The sequence below is a fragment of the Mesoplodon densirostris genome, chromosome 5 (genome assembly GCF_025265405.1).
Source record: "Mesoplodon densirostris isolate mMesDen1 chromosome 5, mMesDen1 primary haplotype, whole genome shotgun sequence".
Lineage (NCBI taxonomy): Eukaryota > Metazoa > Chordata > Mammalia > Artiodactyla > Ziphiidae > Mesoplodon > Mesoplodon densirostris.
Window position 1 is genome coordinate 143856874 of NC_082665.1, and position 21361 is coordinate 143878234.

The 21361-nt window shown below is 41.0% G+C and overlaps 1 protein-coding gene across 1 annotated transcript in view; it reads left to right on the forward strand.

Annotated features, from left to right (window-relative positions):
* SLC9A9 (solute carrier family 9 member A9) overlaps nt 1–21361 on the forward strand; it is a 556059-nt gene that overhangs the window by 452286 nt on the left and 82412 nt on the right. The window contains exon 14 of the mRNA XM_060100216.1: nt 7451–7530. Within this exon, the coding sequence (XP_059956199.1) occupies nt 7451–7530 (80 nt within the window). The remainder of the gene's footprint in view (nt 1–7450; nt 7531–21361) is intronic.

Sequence of the window (21361 nt, forward strand, 5' to 3'; positions counted from 1 at the left end):
GGCCTCACAGAATGTAAATTCCATGCTATACCAACAAATATTTCAGAAATAGAACAGTAAGCTCTAAAATTGACCTGACCCAGATGAAGGGTTTTTTTATGTTATTGTAACTAATAGTACTTTGAGAAAAATAAAATGACCATTTCAGAGCAAGTATCTTGGGTTTTCCCTTGGCCAACACTGAATTTATTTTGGTTTTACTTACGGCTTATACACCCCAAAATATACACCCTCCCCACTACATTTTTACTGCTTAAGACTAAATTCCATATATATATATATATATATATATATATATATATATATATATATATATGGAATAGAATATAGAATCTATATTTACAGATTCTATAATTACATGCTCTAGAAAACAGAAATAATAATGAGGAAGAGGAAGTGGAGGAAGGTGGTAGCCTCAATTTAGCAATTAGGTGCCATATGTAAAATCACATTTAATCTTTACCTTGACCAATCGAGATACATATTATAAACCCCATTTTATAAATGATGAAATTGAAGTTCAAAGAATAAAAGTAACTTTCCCAAGATGACAACAACAAAAAAATTCCAGCCGCTTCCATAACACCCAATCTCCAATTTGTAGTTCTTCAACTCAGTGAGACTGTTGCTCTCAGCTTGAATTGTTGTCTGCTTGGACTCTAGCTCCTTGTACTACAGTTGGGAAAGGGCCTCCAGGCAGAAAGAAAAGAGAATATAGGGCTTACCTCATTTGTCCTTTGCTGCCTGTTACCCAATATCTGAATTCTATCATGTATTTATGATACCAGTTATTCTTATCAGCCATTATGTATTTTGCAAGTAGTTTTGTAGGGGGAAACATTGTTTTGTTTTGTTTTCAGACAAAAATATAATACTGTATACTCAAATCACAAGTCTAAATGTAGAACCCTTATCTTTGCTATGGTGTTTGTGGTTTGGGGCACTGTCCCTGGGGAACAGCATGAACTAGGATCTTCTTGTTCCAAGGTGCATTTTCTACTCCAGTGCCTTTTACATCTAGAACTTATAATCCAATATGTAATGGTATCAGCCTTCTAATGCTGCTGAACAAATTATCCCAAAATTTAGTGGCTTAAAATAACAAACATTTATTATCTCACAGTTTCTAAGTGTCAGGAATTTGAAAGCAAATTAGCTGAGTGTTTCTGGCTCAGGGTCTCTCATGACGTTGCAGTCAGGATGTCAGCCAGAGCTAGAGTCATCTGAAGGCTTGACTGGGTCTGAAAGGTTCACTTCCATGTTGGCAGGAGGCATCAGTGCCTTGCTGACTATTGGCAGGGAGACTTGGATCCTTACCACATGGATCTTTCAGTAGAGTGGCTTGGGTCCTCACAATATGGCAACTAACTTCCCTCAAGTGGTTCAACACAGACAGAAAGGAGGAAACCACAATGTTTTTTTGTGACAAGCCTTGTATATTACCATCCCTTCTGCCCCATTCCATTGATTAAAAATGAGTCATTATGTATCGTCCACACTCAATAGGAAGGGAAATTCGTCTCCATCTTTTAAAGGGACAAGTACCAAAGAATTTGTGAATATACATTTTTTTTTTTTTTTTTTTTTTTTTTTTTGCATTACGTGGGCTTCTCACTGCTGTGGCCTCTCCCGTTGCGGAGCACAGGCTCTGGACATGCAGGCCCAGCAGCCATGGCTCACAGGCTTAGCCGCTCCACGGCATGTGGGATCTTCCCAGACCGGGGCACGAACCCGTGTCCCCTGCATCGGCAGGCGGACTCTCAACCACTGCGCCACCAGGGAAGCCCTGAATATACATTTTTAATCACCAAACTATTATATTTACCTGAACCAAGCAATTTATTTTTCCCTGGATTAACTTGAGTCTCTTGTATGGACAAAGTTATTTGAAGCAGACCTTTTTTTTTTTTTTTTTTTGGTAGCTAAACCATGAGTTTAGCCTATCTGGTAGTCTTTCTGTGATGTCTACGTTTCCTCTTGGCATTTTTACCCATCCTTATCTAGTTGTTTCCTTCATTCTTTCTCCCTAAGCATGTATTTTGTGACTATACCTTCTTGGGAACGTTTATGAATTTATCATAGTGTGAGGATGGTGAAAATATTTGTATAAAATACTCTCTATGTGGAGGCTAAGAGTTAATTTTACCTTTTAAAACATCAATTTAAAAAAATGTCCTATTGACTCTCAATTGTATCATGTCCCCCTTCTTCAGAATCCAGAAATCGTTCTCTTTAGGGACAGAGAATCCGGTCTTCTCCTTGGTAATCAGAAAATCAAGGCAATAAACTTGAAATTATTACATGAATACATTCCACACTGGGAGATGGCAGGGCAAAAGTACTGCTGTCAAATCCCATTCACACTGACTAATTGAAAAAGTGCTCTGGAACCCATAAGGAACTCTACAGATTTTTTATGATAATTATCTGTCTTTGTCATCATTCTGTACAACCTCCACTGACATTAATATTGAATATGAAATCTTAGAAATAGAAAGGAAAATCTTCTCTCTCTTAATCCACTGAATCCCCGTGAAGTGAGAAGCAATCCCATATGACTAGCCCAGAGCAGAGTTCCTGAAGTTCGCTTAGCAAAGGCCCCTCCTTTCAATATTGATAGAGGAATGTATTTACATTTGCTTAGTTCTTTTTCATTAAGGTTAATACAGCAAACAATCCCCTCTTGCTTCAGTGTCTGTTTTTTAAAGATTCCTGGCCAGAGCCTTTGTTTTCTCTCTGGGATCCAAATAAGCATAAAACAAAGAGTACCTTCCTAATTTTCCTGTTGCTCCCTCTCTAGGGTGGTGCTAGAGGGGTCACTTAAAAGACAACTACTGGGCTTCCCTGGTGGTGCAGTGATTGAGCGTCCGCCTGCCAATGCAGGGGACACGGGTTCGTGCCCTGGTCCGGGAAGATCCCACATGCCACGGAGCGGCTGGGCCCGTGAGCCATGGACAACTACTCAGTCCTTATTATGCTCAGCCACTTCCCAACCTCTGATCTATTCCCTTGTTTAAGGAGAAAAAGGAAAGATATCAAATGCCCCAGTCATTTTTACATTTTCCCAGAAATGGAGGATAATAAATAAAACAAATTACACATATATCAAACACTCTGCTTCTTAGAAGTAGCAAGGGCAAATAAAAGCTAACATTCAATGCCCTTGGATCTCCAGTTCCCATTTACAGCTGTGAAACATGAGGCTCAGATCTGGAAAGTGTATCATTATTATTAAATGGTAGACAGTAGAGAGTCGGAACTCAAATCTTGGTCTTCAGTTTCTGGATCCTCTGCTTGTTCCAACATGGATGCCACTGCCCCTCTGGCATCAAAGAACTCAAAAAAGAAGACATATTGCTAGCAATAAAGAGACTATCACCAAGTTCCAGATTCTTCTTCTGATGACTGCTTATATCCATTGTCCTTGGGTGTGATCTGATCTCTGATTCAGAATAATCCAGGTGAATTGATGCTACCTGCTGTCCTCTGCCCATCTGGGCCCTCCCAGAGGCTTGCCCTCTGCGCTACCTCATTGGATACCTTCCCTGTTCCAGGGTGACTGCAAAGGCTGGCCTTCCCTTGGCACATTTATCTTCAGCCCCCAGTGAACAAGCAGAGCACACAGTGGACTAACTCATTTATTTCTACTCATTTATTGATGGCCTTTCATAACCGAGTTATTAAGTCATCAATAACTTCAGAGAAATAAATGAATGGATCCAGAACTGGGCCAACAGATATTTAAGACATACACTGAACATTTTATCTCAAATCAGCAGAAAAGTCAATGCTGGGTCATCCATGGTATTTCCCTTACCTGGAAAAACATTTTCTTTTTTTTTTTTTTTTTTTTTTTTGCGGTACGCGGGCCTCTCACTGCTGTGGCCTCTCCCATTGCAGAGCACAGGCTCCGGACACACAGGCTCAGTGGCCATGGCTGATGGGCCCAGCCACTCCGCGGCATGTGGGATCTTCCCGGACTGGGGCACGAACCCGCGTCCCCTGCATCGTCAGGCGGACTCTTAACCACTGCGCCACCAGGGAAGCCCTATGTTTCATTCAATTTGGAACCCAGTTTATTTCTCTACAAAGCAGTAAAATGAATAACATCTCCAGTATCCCAAGTAAATTAAAGTTTGAAAAATAGATTACAAGTGTTAACATTTTTTCCAAAATGCTACGTAGTATGTGTTGCTCTCATCAGCTGGCAAAAAATAACCTTGGAAGATTTCCCAGAAATAGAGTATAAGCTCTTTCAGGAGTGCCTGTAAGTTCTGATATATTCCCCTCAGGAAATAAAATAAAAAGGAGAGGAAAAAGGGAGTGAAAGGCAGGGAGGTTTTCCAAGACCTTGAGAAATCCCTGAAACCAGTATTTAGGAGTCTAGAGAAATTTCTAAATTTCTGAAGTTGTTTCTACAGGGACACTTTCCAACATATCAGCGTCCACCCAGCTGAGGGGAGCCATGCATTTTCGTTAGGTTTGGGGGGATATATAGCTGCTGCATCTCAACCTTCAGTAGCCTGACCTCATCTCCTCTTCAGATACCCATTTGCCCTAGTTTTCTCTTCACTTACACCCACCTAGATGATAGGAATCATGGCTGCTGCTGAGAGGCCACAAGTGTGCTTGGAAACCTCTCTGTGTGCCAGTTGCCTCAGTTTCCTCATCTGTAAAATAGGAATAATAATATATGAAAAGCACTTAGAACAGTGTCTGGCACATGGCATTTATTCAAGACATGCCAGCTGTTATTGTTGTCATTAATGAAAAAACAGTATTTTCCATATGATTAGGACCTCAGAGACCAGCCAATCCAATTTCCTCAATTCATTTTACAGATGAGGAAACTGCAGCCCAAATAGCCTATCATACAGTGTGTGTGCTTTCCAAAGTTCAAAGGCTGAGTGAGATACCAGCAGAAAGAACATCATCTTTGGAGTCCTTTAGTCCTACGTTCAAATTCCAGCTCTATAGCTTGCTAGCTATGTGACTTTGGACTCATCTCTTCCCTTCTCTGGGCCTCTCTAGGTCCTCACCTGTAAAATAGGTATAATGCAACCTACCTTGAGGGTTTGTTGTGAAAATTGAAAAACAATGACTGAAAAAGTTAGTGACTGGATAATGTGACCAGCACATTGCCTGGGAATGAATGAGCATTCCATAGCTGGAGAATATTATTACAAATGTCATTCAGCTGGGCTTCTGTGGAGTGGGTGCTAGAATCCTGGGCCCCTGACTGCCAGCCAAGCTCAACACTACATAGGCCACCTTAACTTAGAAACAAACAACCAAACAAAAAAACAGGAATTTGCTTACCCTCCTTTCTATCAATTTTCTTCAATGACTATCTTGTCATCAATAGATATTGTCAGCTATCAAAATTACCTGTGCCTCTGGATGGATAAAATTTGTAACTCCTCATTGTTCTTAAGGAAAGAAAAAAGAAAAGAAGAGAAAAGAAAAGAGAGAGAGAACTCCCCAGGGCTAGCCCAGAGCTTTACTACCTAATTTAGTTTAGGGATAACAGTTTTACTCTGCCAGCTGAGCCCCAACGTGCTGACCTGTTTGACAGACAGTGACTCAGAAACAACTTGCAAATGTTGCAAGATGATGAAGAAAACACTAAGTATAGCAGTGACTTTGCAAATCTGACACCTTTCTTGGGGTAGAAATAGCTAGGGAAAGGTTCAGGGAAGGATGGAAATTGAACTGGACACCTTGGTTTCCCTTTTGTGGAAATGCGATGGGTACATTCTAGCTCTAGATAACAGGGCATGGCACTCTGGGTCTATCAAAAAACAGATCTATGAAACTCTGACATCCATGAAGAGATCATTGATGTCCCACTGTGGGACTTGGGAATGGGGCATGACCAGGTAAGTTGGAGAAAGGCTTCCCTCTCAAAGATTTACAGTGCTTATTTACAAATGAAAGATTCCAAAAATGTCTGAATATAACAAACCTGGTTAACACTCTCTAACCCATCCTTTCCTGAACGATCGGCACAGAATTTCCATCAACATCACATAGAATAGTGGCGTACTAAGGAACGCCTTTCAGGAAACTGTTCAGGGTTGGAAATCAGAGATCTTAAAACAACCAATGGGAAAGGCTGCCAGTTTGGGTTTTCATTTTACTGTTGAGTGTCTGCTTCAACCATTTTCGACAAAGGATAAATGGCTGCCTAGAAAGGGAGGGACCACACTTAGCATTCTTGTATTCCCCTTTTGTTTGTGAGGCATGGAACTGCAGCATCTGCTTTTACATGTGTTTCAGAGAGCAGAATACAGCCTTTTGTGTTCCGTTATTTATCATTACCCATCAGTGGAACTGTCTGGAAAGGGGCAAAAAAGTAAATAAAATAAAGTAAATCACCTTGAGTTCAACTAAGGGCTAGCTTTGGAGCAGCCAGTGGTTTCTCACTGTCTTCCATGCCTCATGATTTCTTGAGAATGTTCGCATTATTACTGGACTGTGAACTCCTGATACCATTTGGGCATGGAAACCGAGGGCCCAAACAAAGCAATGAAGTCCATGCTACGATATAAATGCTTTTAATGATGAAGATAATTACAACTGATTGAAGTCTGGGATTCTCCTAATATGCAAAATGAGATACACAGAAGAGGTAAAAATGTCACTGAATCACCTTCATACCACATTGCAATGTCCATTATCATCTCTCTAAAGTCCACAAAAATTTTCCACCTTTTTCTCACATTTTCATCCTCTACTGTTACATAAACACCTATCAGATGCTTCTCTTTTGTCCTTTTCTTCCTCCCTCCCACTGTGGTCCTTTGAGGAAAAAAAAAAAACAGAGAGTGAGCATGGGGTCGGGGGAGACAAACACATTCACTCAGTTATTAAATTATTACAGGGTTCTTAACCGGAATATCTATTTCAAAACTTAAGAATCAAAGGGGGAAGATATCAAAAATTAACCATAGGCTTTGGTTGTATCTACCAAAAATAAAATGAATGAAAACTAGTTTAACAATTATTAGACTGTTATCCCTTTAGTCTTGACCTTTTGGTAAATCGTAAATAAATACCATCCAAATCTGACAGAAGTAACTGCAAAATTCCCACAACAGCAATCTGACAGAAATCTCATGTTCACTGGTGTCAACAAAGTGGCATTTCTTAGCTGTTTAATAAAATAGGAATTATGAAAAAAAGTAAACATTGAATTATGCCACAAGAACCTCACGCATATGGCAAGATCCATGAGCTAATCTGCTTGGCAGCAGGTTCAGCATTTAGATGAAAATACCTGTATCTGAAAAGATTTTTTTTAAGTGGTTAAGTTTAATTTGGCTTGACACATATTTTTATAGTTAAAATATATTAATATTATATACATACTATATATTAATGTTTATATTATATATCAATATTTATAGTGATCATTTATCCAATGCCTTTTTCTGTTGTCTCTCGCTAGGAAGCAAACAACGCTGGCAAAAGCACGACAAAAACAGAGACTGCCTGGCTCTTCAGAATGTGGTACAGCTTTGACCACAAGTATCCTTTGATAATGATAATCTCCCAGGTCCTGCTACATGACAGACACTGACTTCGAGCACTTAATCATTGAGGTATGTGCTCCTGCTCTTCAAGAAACACAGAAAGGTAAAGCGAATTCACGAGCAAATGTAGCCAAAAGAATGATTTCAAAACATAAAAAGCTGTGTAGTCCATACTTAAGTGTTACAAAGAGCTAAAGTGAAATCTCTCAGAGGCAAATGAATTTGGTGTGTTCGTGGCAATCTACTATTTCCTAATGCCCTATGATAAAATCAGAGTCCTGAAAAATTGATCTATTTTACTAATTTTACTGTTCGTCCCTTTGTAAAAATCTTGTTTCTGGTGGAGTCGGCCAGGGTGACAAAGCTCCTTCACCCTTCTGCCAGGAACACATTTGTCTGTTTTTGATTCATGCTGTAAAAAATGAAGGGGGAGGGGGTAGAGAGGACGAACGGTCCAAGGAGAAGAATAAGTCCGGTCATCACATTGTGAAATAATACTACTTTGTTTTCCAGGAAACACTTGAGTAAGCTTTTTCTAGTGACGGGCAATTTCAAAATTCTAGCAATCAGTGTAAACATAGTGGCTCAGATACACCTTGCCATGCGACTCACAGAGCTGAGAAGTCAGGCCTGAAGGGCTTTGCCATTGTGAGTTGCAGTAAGCGGTCCACCTCTTATCCCAGGCAAAAGCGCCACAGAAGAAAGGAAAGAACTGTGCTGAAAATTGAATGTGTTGGGTCTTTGTAGTTAGTTTTCCACAGTCACAAATCCCTCTCCTTTCAGGGAGAAAATGTCAGTCACTGGGTGATTTTAAAGCAGCTCAGCAATGATTAAAGCCACAACAGATCAGAGGGAAAGGAAGAAGAATTAAGAACAGGGGAACGAAATTCAAAGAATAAGATGAAGAAGAGGTAAAAATGGAAAGGGGAGAAGAAGCAAGAGAAATACAGGAAATTCACAGCAGGAAGGAAAGGAAAGCAAACTCGAGGAATGACTGTAGAAAAAAAAATAAGTAAGAGTGAAGGGAAGAGAAGCCAATTGAACATTGCAGACATAAGCAAAAGTAAAACAAGGTTAAAATTAGAAAGCAATTCTGAAATAGTAGAACATTCCAAGAATTATGAAATGAGATGTGGAAGGTAGAGGCTTTTTGAGGCTACAGTTTTGCTTTCCCATACTTCTGTTATCTATGGGCAAATACCTTGCCTCACTCAATCTTGAGCTTTCATAGACAGTGCAGGTTGCCACCACCCTAAAAGTGGTCCATCTTGACCATTAACCTCTTGGAGGTTCTGGTACCTCATTAACCAGTCACTGGTCTCTCTGAGGGAAGCCAGTTCTTAGCAGGTTACGCTGGTTTGTGTTCCAGTTTGTTTCTCTTCTGGAAACACAATTTTCTCCTGCCATTGCTTAAAGTATCTGATAACCAAATTTGTAGGAAGTTATAAAAATGTGGCTAACGAGCACATATAAAGGCTGCTTGGTTATGACAAGATGTACAGTAAGAAAGTGTCTTTTGAGGTTCCAGGACCCGATTTCCAACTTGTGGAAGGGGGGCTTCCCCACCCATCCAAGCAATGCACCAGGTCAGTGTCCTACAACTCAACTCAATTCTGACACTGTGTCCCTGGAGACAGTGTCAGATCTCACAGGTAAGGGCTCGGTCCCACAAGACTGCCCCTACCACCACCACTTCAGAAGCCAGTCACAAGCCCAGGTTATTAACCTATGCTTCTGATCTACCGGCTACATGTTGGAGGTTCCTGTGACCTTCTCCTTGGGTTTGATTAATTTGCTAGAAGACCTCATTACTTACTAGATCATTGGTTTATTATAAAAGGATATAACTCAGGACCAGCCAGATGGACAAGGTGCACAGGGCAAGGTATGGGGAAAGGACATGGAGCTTCCATGCCCTCTCTAAGTGCACCACTCTCCCCGAATCTCCACCTGTTCACCAACCTGGAAATTCTCCTAAACTCCATCCTTTTGGGGTTTTATGGAGGCTTCATTGCATAGACACAACTGATGAATTATTAACCATTGGTGATTGAACTCCATCTCCAGCCTCTCTCCTCTTCCCCAGAGGTGGTGAGGGTGAGAACTGAAAGTTCCAACCCTCTAATCACTCTCCTGGCATCCAGCACCCAACCTTAGCTGGGGTCCAAATGTCATCCATTAAGATAACAGAAAGATGCCTTTTTGCTTTCATCACTTAGGAAATTCAAGGGTTTTAGGAGCTCTCTGCCAAAACTGGGGATGAAGACCAAATTTCTATTTCTTATTATAAATCACAATATCACAAAATGGCAAATCAGAAATTAGATAAAAGATGTTTTTGTTCAAATTCTGACAGTGTTGTTAGGAATGCTTTGTAATGAAGAAAAGGAGCAAAATGGAAAAGATAACTTAGAGACAAGAAAATGTAAGTAGGAACCCACCCAAATTCTTAGCTTAGAGCAGTGACACTAAATTCAGATGATGTCATAGTTTTTGTCTCACATTTCACCGGGGGGTTATTTCCATATGATTATGGACAAACTAGCAAAAAATGAAAGCAGACTTACACTCTCAGTAATATCTCTTCTCATGGTAATTTGTCCTCCTGTGCTTTCATCCTAGAAATTGCGGGGCTACCATCACTGCATAAATATATTTTCACTTAGACAACAGAGTTTTTATATCCTAGTTATGCTCTGAATTCATACACAGAGTGTAGCAAACCAACCAGTTTCCACTCTGTAAACTCTTGATTTATCCATATTTTTAGAGACAAATTATCCCCTTGGCACTTATCGTCATCCTGTTGGCCACCTAGAACCCAGGCAATGTGCCCCATGGACCTCATGGGTAGACTATGCCAGCTGCTGTCAATGTAGGGATGATCCCCCCAACTCCGGGGTCAGATTGCCTGGCTGAGGCCAAAAAGAAATTGTGAGGCTGAAAGAAATGGATTATGCAGTTTGGAGCTGTTCAAGTTTCATTTTAGTAAAATTGCATCATGCAAATGAGACATCATAAAGAATTACAGACAAAAGAAAAGGAAGAATAAATGAGCCTTCATATGCACCTTTGTAAGTCAGGATTCTCTAGAGAAACAGACACAGAACCAGTCAGGAGTACACACACACACACACACGCATACATACATATACATATAATACACATACACATAGGTTTACTTCAAGGGATTGGCTTATGTGTTTGTGAAGGTGGCAAGTTCAGAATGTGTAGGGCAGGTTCTCAGTCTAGAAACTCTCCAGTAGGAGCTGAGCTGCTGCAATCTTAAGACAAAACGTCTTCTTCCTCAGGGAAGCATCAGTTTTGCTCTTAAGTCCACTCAACTGATCAGATGAGGCCCACCCACCTTATCGAGGATCATCTCCTTAAAGTCAACTGACTGTAGATGCTAACTACACCTAGAAAATACCTTCACAGGAGCAACTAGATTAGGGTCTGATTGAATAAAGAGGTAGCCTAGCCAAGTAAACATGTAAAACTAAGTGTCACAGTACTCAATTCACATTGAACTTATGCCCAATATTCAGACCCAAGTATACAAAGATGCTCTTAACTCACCATCAGTATCAATAAAACAAGTCACTATTGCTCATATAGTTTTTTTTCTTTTTTTCATAGCATAATTAATACATATGCATTCCCATAAAAATTTTCCAAAAGCTACAGAAAAATAAAAATAATAAAAATTAACATTCCATAAGGATGAACCATGGCCAAGTACCGTGTTGAGTGCTTTACCTTATAATTTCATGTCACCTCCACAGCTCTCTAAGAGGGTGGCTCCAAGGGTAGAGTACCACACAAATGGATTGCTGATTGTCTTGGCCTCTGACAAAACAGCCTGTGCGGGCTTCCCTGGTGGCACAGTGGTTAAGAATCCGCCTGCCAATGCAGGGGACACGGGTTCAAGCCCTGGTCTGGGAAGATCCCACATGCTGCAGAGCAACTAAGCCCGTGGGCCACAACTACTGAGCCTGCACTCTAGAGCCCGCGCTCAGCAACAAGAGAAGCCACTGCAATGAGAAGCCCATGCACCGCAAGAAATAAAAATAAATAAGCCAGAAGCCTATGGTGCCAAAATTGACAATTAGTTAAGATTTCATTATGATTCCCTGTGGGCAGCAATTCTGAGTCTTGCGGTGCAAAGCAGAAATTGAGAAGGGGGCAATGAGAAAGGGAACCATGTTACTGAGCACCAGCGCTTTGCCATCGAGAACATTCTTTCGTTTAATCCTAATAACCATTCTTTCGGTTTCATTCTCACAAAGACTCTTTTTGAGATGGAAGAAACAAAGTCTCCAAGAACTTAAATAACTTTCTTAAGTTTCCATAGCTAGTGTCAATTCCATGATCCAAGCCCGGATCTGTCAAAATCTAAATTAGGGACTTACCCGGGGGTTAAGACCCTGGTTAGCGGTTAGCGGTTAGGAGCCTGTGCTCTCACTGCAGGGGGCTTGGATTCGATCCCTGGTCAGGGAATTAAGATCCCACATGCTGCACGATGCGGCCAAAAAAAAAAAAAAAAAAAATAGACTTCGAAACACTTCAAAACAAAGACTGTAATGACAAAGAAAGGCATTACATAACGATAAAATCCATAAATATACTTAAATGAACTCTCTCACTGACAACTCTATGTCCATGATAGCTCTTATCTACACATATACCCCATTTCCCTACGTCCAGAATGTCACTATTAAAGCAATGACTGTTATGACTGCTTACATTACGTCATACAGAGTTCACATCCCAAGCATCTGTTGGAGATATAGGAGGTGACAAGTTTAGGGGTCCTGGTCGGTGACCCTAAGAACACCACCATAAAGGAGTCTCCAAGTTTCTGAATCATGTTGTCAACTTTTCAAAGGCAGAAAGTTCAATATGCCAAAGACTCTGAGAATGGTTTAGTTTCATAGAAACGGGTGCACTCTAACCAAGCTCAAGGAGGCACGAGTAGAAACCAGACATCAAATTCCTAAATCATCATATGTATCCTCATGGGGAGGGATATTCTTTCCCAGCCCTTAGAAGGGTCAAGTCGCAATCTGGTCCCCAGTGTCCCTCCGGCGCCTTCTCTTCCTGTTGCTCGCTGGCTCACCCTGCTTCAGCGCCCCGGCCTTCCTGAGATACACCAAGCACATTCCTGCTTCAGGGCCTTCGCACTGTTTCCTCTTCCCCCTGCTTGGGGTGCTCTTTTCTCAGACATTCGCAGGCCTCCCTCCTTCACCTCTTTCATCCAACTTGGCAGTGAGACTTTCCCGGCTCCATATTTAAATTAGCCATCCCAACAGGAGCACTCCCTCTCCCCTTCCCCGCTTCGTTTGTCACCATTATGCTCATCACCATCTGACACTGTATGTACTTTATGCATTTGTTATAATATTCTCCCCCAACCAGGATATATGCTTCCTGCGGACAGGGATTTGGGTCTGTAATCAAAGCATAGAACAGAGTTTGGCATAGAGTGGACACTCAATAAATATTCACTGAATGAATGAATCAAGCAAGAAAGCAATATTTCCTATCCAGGGCACATTTACTCTAAAACGTTGATGTAGCAGAAAAATCCAATTAATTATCTGAGGGTTGCTAAGTGAGTCTGAAAGCAGAGCAAGGCAGAAGGGATAATCTTAGTGTTTTTCATCCAGGCTGCCCTTTGGCACGAAAAGGCACACCCCGGGTGGACACCCACCCCTCCCCCAGCTGCAGGGTCCCTCTCCCTGGGCAGGGACAGCCACCATGGCAGAGTTGGATCCCTGTTGCCTCACTGACCTCCTTCCTATGGTTGGTTCATCCTTCCTTAGGTTTAATTCGTACACCTGATCTCATATATTCAAGCCTGGCTCTGGCTTAGAAGCCATTCTCTGTCTGGGTGACTGTATCCTATCTCACCGATTGTGTGTTGATTTTATTTGTATACAGAAATCAGAATTTAGAGCCACCTATCATCCTCACTAACAATCTCTTATAATGAGAAGATTAGAAGCAGAAACTGACGCCCCCTTATTCAGATTTTAAGACATCAGATAAAACGGTTTGCTTGGATTCACAGTGTTGCAGCTGGTGTAGGAATCGTAGGTTGCCTTATTCGTACGTGACTCATGATGCTGCTGGACTGTCTACTTTCTACAGTCTCTATCCATGCTATCATTTATCATCTCTCCCCTTAAGCATGTGTATATATTAGTTCTACAAATGTGAATGACAGAGGATTAGAATGACTTCTTCCAAAATAAAAAGGGCAGCCTAAAATCATTTTTAGCGCTTCCTGTACGCCAACATCAACTGAAAATAAGGAGTTATCCTGTGGTTGCCAACATTTTACATAAGTGTAAAGATAGCACAAAGATAACAATGGATTGGCAAGTTGACACAGTAAGAGAATTACAAGGTCACATGGATGGAGACTTCCTTCCCATCACTGGCTTGAAATGAATTGTGCACTGAGATGTTACCAAGAAAATGAAAGGCCCATGGCAGATGTGTAGCTGTTGCAGCTCTTGAGTTTTCCATTAAAAAGTCTGGCAAGGAAAGTGGCAGATGCCAGACCCCTTCCTGTACCAAAGTGTGACAGACTGCATTCCAGGAAAAATAAACGTGAACATCAGGATCATTCAAAATGATCCTTGGAAACAAGTATTTAATGGATTTAAATGTAACGGCATTGTAGTCTTTAAACAACAACAACAACAAAAAAAAAAAACAAAGGAAAAGAACCCTTTTCCTCCTAAAACTTGACAGAATTCATTATATCCCACACAGTCATGCTTATTTTAAATCATAGGTATGAATATTGTGAGCAGCAATTTCCATTTTAAATGATGATCACTGCATTGCAGTTTTCTCTTATTCTGACTAGCTGAAGCATCTATGAATTATTTATTGGGTTGGTACTGTGGCCTTGTGAATGACTTGAGTTCACTTAGCAAAAAACTCTCAGAGGAACAAGGAATGTTAGCTCTGTGATTCCTGTTTTACCGATGAGGCAACTGAGCCCAAAGGAGGGAGGAGGCACACCCAAGGTCAGTGATGGACTTGGAGGCAGCATTCGTAATCAACCAAGAGTGGGCTGTGTCCACCTGAAGAATCCACGGGTCCTGGTTCGGGGAGTCCATCCAGTGAGCTCTGGTGGCATTAATATGTGTGTGATGCTCTTGTTGTCAAGTGTGCCTGGCATACAATTGATAGCTTGACGTGATAGCTTCTTGGGTGGCTCATGAAAAATTTCACCAGTCTGGAGGCAGGGTGTGTTTTACTTTAAGTAGAAAGCCAGAGGGATAGCAGAGGATGTAAGTAAGATGCCTTATGTTCAACTTATTGAGTACCTACTATGTGCCAAGCAATACAGGAGGTACTGAGGCCAGCAGCAAACAAGGTAGGCACGGTTGACTCTCATGTCAACCGTTGAATCTCAAGGCACGTTGAATCTCATGTTATTTGATTCATTCAAATGAGTCATGACCCCAAAGCCCCTTGAAATGACAGGTGGCCCTTAGTGTAGGAAAGAGAGACATTGGCATCACCAGAGTTGAATGGGGGAGCTCTTCAGGGAGCCATGAATTAAAATAATTTGTAACCCTCACTTGCAAAATGTAACCAGATAACTCCACAAGCGGTTTCAGAAAGCACCAACATTTCAAAATATTTGAAACAAACATAAGCAATCAGCTTTCTAAAGACTCTCTCTAAATACATCCCCAGTGGTATCCCACATGAGGATGTACATGGCATTATAACTGCTTCCCTCCTGAGAAGCTGGCTATAGGGAGGAGCTGAGCTTGTATGGAGCAGTAGTGCAGCCAGCCTCCCACCCAGGTGGTTAATCCATTGGGTATGCAGCTTGACTTTTGGTCATCCTTGTCCTCACAAATGCTAGTGTAGAAAGATCTTGTAGACAGCCCTTGACTTAGCACCTAAGTGAAATGAAACTAAAATTCACTAAAAGAAAACACTAGCTTCCTGGATCTTTATATTCCTTGACTGTTTGGTGAGAACAAATGTAGGGGGTGGTATCAGTGCCTGGAAACACGAGCTGTCTTTTGTTCCGGTCATAACTTGGGTCTTCCATGATTTCTTCTTCCATATAATGGGAACAATAAATATTATCTTCTGTTTTGTCTAAATCCATTGGAAAATTTGGCTAGTTATTAAAACTTGTTCACTTATCTCTCAGAGCCAAAACATGTTTAAAACAGTTCAATAGTGCAACCTTCTTAAGACCCTGTGGCCTAAATATGTTGAAATATTCTATAACTGGACTTAAATTCTTCTGGAGTCCTGACAAGTGACTACAAGCATGACATTGTGAATTGTTGCCCAAACGTGTTGGATACTCTGCTATGAATGTGAAAAGTTGTGGATCCCAAGATGATAACTGAGTTTTCTACAATAATCCTAGGATTCTACAAGAGTTTTGGCATCCCTGATTTGTTTTGCCTTTTCCCCCATAAAAGTTTTAATAATATTTCTCTTAAATGAGAATGCTTTCTCATTTCATCTTCACTGTAAGCAAACAATATGAAAATTTGGATTTACACAAACAGGAAATCAGAAGATGAATCCTCCTCTTCTCGAATGGATTCATAAAACAAATTCCTTTAAATCCAATTTTAAAAATCTGTTGAGCACTTTCTCATTGCAAAGCACTGTATTAGACTCTCCTCTTTTCTCTATTTATTCACGTATTCATCACATGATTATCAAGAGGCTACCATGGGCCATGTGCTATACTAGGCAATAGGGATACAGCTGTTGACAAACCCTCACAGAGCTTACATTCCAATCTGGTTCTGTTTTTGAGTTTCTGATTTACAGATGTCTTTTCAGGAAATGACTATGGTATAAAGAAAGATACACTTAGACATTCCACTATTGGTTTTCATCAAATAGAGGGAAATCTGGCTCAGTGGTCAGGATTTACTGATTTGCTACTGTAGCCTACACACTTACTAGTTGTGTAATTTTAGGAAAGTTATTTACCCTGTCTGTGCCTCAGTCTCTCAGCTGCAAAATGGGGATAATACAAGTCCCTACGTCATAGGTTTGTTTTGAGGATTAAATGAGTTAAAGCACTCAGATAAGTGCTCAAAAATGTGAGCTTTATTATTGTCATCATTACCTGTTGATGTCTGCTTCTCTTAAAGGGCAGCATCATGTAATGTATTTGTTATTCATTGTCATTTATTGTTTCTGAGTGACCAAAATATCCATGGTCTTGTATGCTTGTAAAAATTTTTTGTTGGAACAGCCATATTTTAATACCATAAGAAAGTCTTCAGTCTCCAGAAACAAAAGATTCCACTCAGGCTATAAATCAGACACAATTCTGATTTGATCTTGAGTAGATGGAAGTAGCTTGGTGTTCGGCATTTCCTTGTGTCCCCTGTTCTGCACATGTGATTGTTTCATTTACAATTTTCCTAAGTTACAGTACTTTGTCCCATAGTATTTTTCTGGAAATTACACCACAGAAAGCAATTTTCACTTGATAGAAAAGTGCAACAATTTTCCTGTCCAACAATGGAAGCAATACAAGCCTTTGATGATAATTATTCCTCTTGTACATTCTTGTGATAAAAGAAATCTTTTAATTGCACCTTTCAGGTGAAGCCATCATGTTTTGTCATTAGCAGTGTGATGTTACATTTGAAGATTTCTAGGTCAGTATATATTGAATCATTTTATTAGAAAAAAAAGAAAAGGAAATAATGTTAAGACCGACCAAAACATATGTATTACCTTAATGTTGCCAGTTTTGAACTTAGTTTCAATATTTCTTCCCCATGGGAAAAAAAGAGTATTTTGCTTAAATTGTCTTTAATTGCTACTTGGTCATTCCTTCTCAGCCGTAAGAGACAAGGCATTTACAGGCTGCCAACAAATTCAGGAGCTACCAGAGACACCTTAGCAGCATGAGCCTTGGCTGCTGGTCTCACATATTCTCACCTGACAGGGAGACAGAGGCCAAGTCTATCTCGTGGACAGCAGTACTCAGCCCTTGTCTGATTGTGAAACTGTGGTAGACACAGGACAAGGCATGTGGGCAGACATGACCCCACCCTAATTAAAGTTCACTCCACAAGGTGGACAGTGATAACACCCGCTCGACTTATGTCACACCAGTGCATAAATAAGCGCAGGCAAAGAGGTACGTGCGCTGGAGGTGAATGAAAGAAGGGATTACAGGAGAAATCACTACTGTTCTTCTAATCATGTGGGAAAGAGTCCATGGAGGAACTGGGATTTCCTAACATGAAATTAAACAATGGGAAGTGAAGAAGAGCATGGAATACCATGGAGGATGGTCCCATGACAAGTGTGGCACGAATAGCTCAAAGAAGCCTGGGTAAGGCTGCCTGTAAGGTACAGAATTGGGAGAAGAGAAAGCAGGTGGTCTCCAGAGAACTATAGTGTCAGCCTTTGAAGCAAAGGAGGAGACTCTTATTCCCTACACCTAGCGCAATCAGAATTCTCTCCCACTGGTATTAATTTTATTTCTTTGTTTTGGTCACTCAGATGGCTAAAGGTAGGGCAGCGTGTCACAGGCTAAAGAGCCTTTAAAGTTTCCTTTCTGTCGCAAATCTGATTCATCTGTCTGACAGTCATTTATCAGGTACCTACGCATTTAATGTTTCCAGAATTAACGTTTAATTTTAATGTTTCTCCTGGAATAAAACAAATAGTTTGCTTAAATTTTCTTTAATTGTTTTAACTGACTTTAGTTTTAATACTTCTTTCCTAGAAAAAAAAAAATAGGAGCATGTCTTCTGGCTTCTGAAGTCACAGAGATAAATAAGAAATGGTGGTTGCCCTCAAGATGCCAGTAACCTAACGAGGTAGAGACAGCAGCCACCAATGCACTAAGAACTATATAAAAGTTATGAGCAAAAAGCATTACGGAAGCCAGAGGCGGGTGTAGCCAATGCACTCACCAGCTTTGGAGAATCAGAGAAGCCACACAGAAGTAACTTAGAAACCAGGTGGGGAAAAAAAGTAAGAATCCGTGAGGAACTGGGCTGAGGATGTGAATGGCATTTTGGCAATAAAACAGCACAGGCAGGGCTTCCCTGGTGGCGCAGTGGTTGGGAGTCCTCCTGCCGATGCGGGGGACACGGGTTCGTGCCCCGGTCCGCAAAGATCCCACATGCCGCGGAGCGGCTGGGCCCGTGAGCCGTGGCCGCTGAGCCTGCGCGTCCGGAGCCTGTGCTCCGCAACGGGAGAGGCCACAGCAGTGAGAGGCCCGCGTACCGCAAAAAAAAAAAAAAAAAAAAAAAAAAACAGCTCAGGCAGAGACACAAACAGGGTGTGAGGTATTTGGAAAATGGTAAGAGATTCAGTGCAGCTAGGTCAGTGGGAGGTGAAACTGAAGAGTTCTCATGTGGACCGATTGGGCTGGATCACGTATGTCACAGTCAAGAAAATGGATTTTATCTTATTGACAGCAGGATGCCAATGCCGCGCTTTAAGTACGGAGTCACACAGTCCGGCTTGTTATAATGAAGAGAACCCGTGGCTGTGTGGAAGGGGGCGACTGAGAGAACAATAAACTTAGGATGATTCTGGACAGTTGCTCTCAAAATCACCCACCCGTTTTCTATGTGGATAAAAATGAGGACAGGAATGTTCTCATTCTCCTTAGAGAAACATTTGGGAACGCTCAATATGTGTTTCGAAACACAAGCATATTAACATACAAAGGTATCGTTTCATTAAGAGATCGATTTTTTTTTAACTTCCACTAGGGAAAATCCGGTGGTGAAACGATTAGGGTCTACCAGGAGGTTTTCTGGTTCAAAAGCCAACTCAAGTCTTTCAGCTCAGCTTCTGGTACTACAGTTCCCTAACCATGGTCAGAAAAGGGAGCACTTCTGACAAAGAGGTTTGAACTAATCTAACAGAAAATGTTGGATTAAAAATCACTTCCAAAGAAAAGCCTGCTCTTTGTTGCTAAACTGATAAACTAGAACACCACCAGCCCTCAGGCTACGCTCAGCCCTGGGGTCAGCCACTTGCCGGTGGTAGCTGCTGATTTTAAATAGAGGGGAAGAAGCACAGGAGGGCTAACCTTTCTCCAGAGGAAACAGACACATCCTCAGAGCATTGCCTTTGACATTCCTTAAAGCCATTTCCTTGGAATTCCTGGAAGTAAACCAGTGTGTTGAGTTTCACTGACCTGTTGCTTGTAAACATAGCCAGAGCTGATTTCCAGCTTATACTTACAGCCTTTAATAGCTGGAACAGGAAAGGCCATAACTCCTTTGTCCCTTTCCTCACTACCCTTTCCCAGCAGTCGCAAACACCTCTTCCTACACCCCTCAACACTAGGAGCACTTGGGTTGCAGGTGCCAAGCCCTTTGCCTTTCCCTCCCCTGCTTCATGTAGACGCAGATCATGCTTGGAGCTTCCAAGAGCAACGTGCCAAGGCTGGCTGCATGCACTGCAGGAAGAGGGCACCCTACTCAGAAGCAGGTGCACCACATCTTGAACAGCTCTGGCAGCATAAGCCCAGAAGCCTGGTCTTTAGCTTGACCAATTCTTTTTCCTTTACTTTTTTTTTTTTTTTTAATTTTACTCTCAGTCTGAAGTCCTCAGGCCTTCTCTGAACTGCAATGTTCAGAAGATGAACATTATGGTAATTGGTAATTATACAAACTCTTTGCAAACGTCAAGTGCTTCATAAAGTTGAAATGATACTAACTTCATTGACGGGTTTATAGGCTTGCAGGCTCTCAGACTCACTATGCAGATATAAACAAAAAATTTTTATTACATTTTTACTATTTTTAAATTCTAGCTGATTTCCTGATCTAGTCAAGATTATGACGAGCACACAAATCTGCTTTCAGTCTACAGATGTGCCTGACTGAGAAATCTTTCTCCCCAGATCTCTGGCACTCTCTTTTGAAGATGATCCACTGTGAAATGGATGTACCCCTTTCCTCTATCAATTAGCCCGTTAAGGGTGCCTCTCCTTGCATAATCTCACGTACATGTGGAAGCCAAAAAAGTCAAACTCATAAAAGCAGAGAGTAGAATGGTGGTTACCAGGGGCAGAATTGGGGGAAATGAAGAGGTGTTGGTCAAAGGGTACAAAGTTTCAGTTATGCAGGATGAGTAAGTTCTGGAGATCTAATGTACAGTATGGTGATTATAGTTAATAATTCTGTATTCTATACTTGAAATGCACTAACAGAGTAGATCTTGAGTGTTCTCACCACCAAAAAAAAAAAAAAGTAAATGTATGGGGTGATGGATTTGTTAATAAGCATGATTGTGGTAATCATTTCACAATATATACATACCCCAAAACATCGCGTTGTACATCTTAAATATATACTATTTTTATTTGTCAACTATACCTGAATAAAGCTGGGGAGAAAAAATCCCTGCTCTTGACCTTCCAGCTAGTAGAAGCTGGTGCTCTCCAGCTGAGGCCCTTCCTTCCTGGCCTAGCCTTTGTGAGAGGTGTTTGTGTTCCTGATGAGAACCACAGATTAAACCCCCAATGAACTTAGTTCTCTTGCTAGCCCAGTCTTTTACAAATCTTTGAAAATGTTGTCTAGGCCATTTAGAAGGACAGATTAAATTTAAATCAGTTTTCCAAACTGCTGACTAGGACTCATTAGTCCTCAAAATCAATTTAGTGGGTTCCTAACTAGTACTTTTTAATAAAAAAAAAAATTAAAAAAAACTAGAGAAAATATGATAATGCATTGCAGCATTAGAAATACTGTATCATGAAACTTGTTTCAGGGGTGTGTGTGTGTGTGTGTGTGTGTGTGTGTACACTAGTTTGTGATATAAAA